Here is a 1,453-nt window from a genome sequence, read left to right on the forward strand (position 1 = left end):
TATATATATATATATATATAAATTCAATAATAGGATGAACTCACGCTATATATATATATATATATATATATAATTATCTTAATGTCATAAACGGCTCCAATCTACATTAGGCACTCGGCCATAAACTGCTTGAAAACGCTCCTTATCACTAGGTACACAAACCAGTTGCACAGGATATGAGCCATAACATTTCAAGGTCACTCATGCACACAGAAGGCTTCATAAAAGCTTGATTTCCATCTTGCTCTGGCCGTGCTTGTTTTGGTTGTGTTTTAAGATCATTCCTTGATATTTTTCACAAATTTTTGTGGGGAGCAAGTTTGTTGCTAAAACAGCCGACACTGTGTCTGAAAGCGATTTTTCATTTGGCAATTTTATCGATCATATGATCGAGGAGAATGCACAAGGGCTTGGTATTGACGACCAAAGTGATGTACCTGTGTCATCAGTGCATACAAGTGATCTTTCAGACTTCAGGGAGGAAGAAATTTCAGACTTGTCGACTTTGTCGGACGATTCGGATTACGATGATTTGGAGTGGACTGACATTATCACAGACACTGAAAAGGGTACATTTATTCAAGCTACTGGGCCTACAAAACCTCTGTCAGTGACAGCAGAGCCAATTGAGTACTTAATCCAGTTGTTTCCAACTACAGTATTTGAGTGATTAGTTGAGCAGACGATCTTGTATGCCAGACAGAAGAACAATGAGAACTTTACGATCAGTAAAATGAAGGCATATATGGGAATTTTAATTCACATGGAGGTCAGTAAATATTTTGGTGAAGGTAAAGAATATGCACACCCAATGTTTAGGTTTAGGGTGAGGGTTTGGGGTTAGGGTTAGGGTTTTTGTTATGCTGGAAACAGGTGATGTGCGTATTCTTTACTGCTACCAATATTTTTGTTGTTGTTGTTGTTTGTTTTACTAACAAGTAAATATAATACCATTCAAATGTTTTTTTTTTATTTGATTTGTTAAAGTTTTATACTAATTACAGCTAAAATAAACAAACCCATCAACATGTAGCAATGTCAAGAAAAATAATCCTCTGAACATGTATAACAACCATATCATCATATACTCCTAAAATATTGCAATTCAACCATTAGAAAAGAAGTTATTACATTATTATATTATTTGTTCCTAACACTGGCTAATAACTAAGTTATTTTACTAAATTGTTTGTTATATTTAAAATTAATTGAAAGAAACGCAGAGCATCTCAACAGAAATATGGTAACAAAAGGGTTAAAGTCACCATGATGATTTTAATCCTTTTGATACCAACCTGGTTGAAACTGCTTTTGGCTCTGTAGTACAAATGTCTTGTTTTCAAAAGTTCTGAATTAAAATCTTCCACCCAACTTTAGTCACAATTTATGTTCCTAACACTGGCTAATAACTAAGTTATTTTACTAAATTGTTTGTTATATTTAAAATTAATTT

General features: G+C 33.4%; 1 protein-coding gene across 1 annotated transcript in view; it reads left to right on the forward strand.

The window, feature by feature from the left end:
- Positions 1-1,453, forward strand: part of LOC106871819 (tyrosine aminotransferase) — a 33,711-nt gene that overhangs the window by 18,148 nt on the left and 14,110 nt on the right. The window contains exon 6 of the mRNA XM_052978112.1: positions 316-658. Coding sequence (XP_052834072.1) covers positions 316-658 — 343 coding nt within the window. The remainder of the gene's footprint in view (positions 1-315; positions 659-1,453) is intronic.

This window comes from Octopus bimaculoides, chromosome 30, assembly GCF_001194135.2.
Source record: "Octopus bimaculoides isolate UCB-OBI-ISO-001 chromosome 30, ASM119413v2, whole genome shotgun sequence".
NCBI classification, from domain to species: Eukaryota; Metazoa; Mollusca; class Cephalopoda; order Octopoda; family Octopodidae; genus Octopus; species Octopus bimaculoides.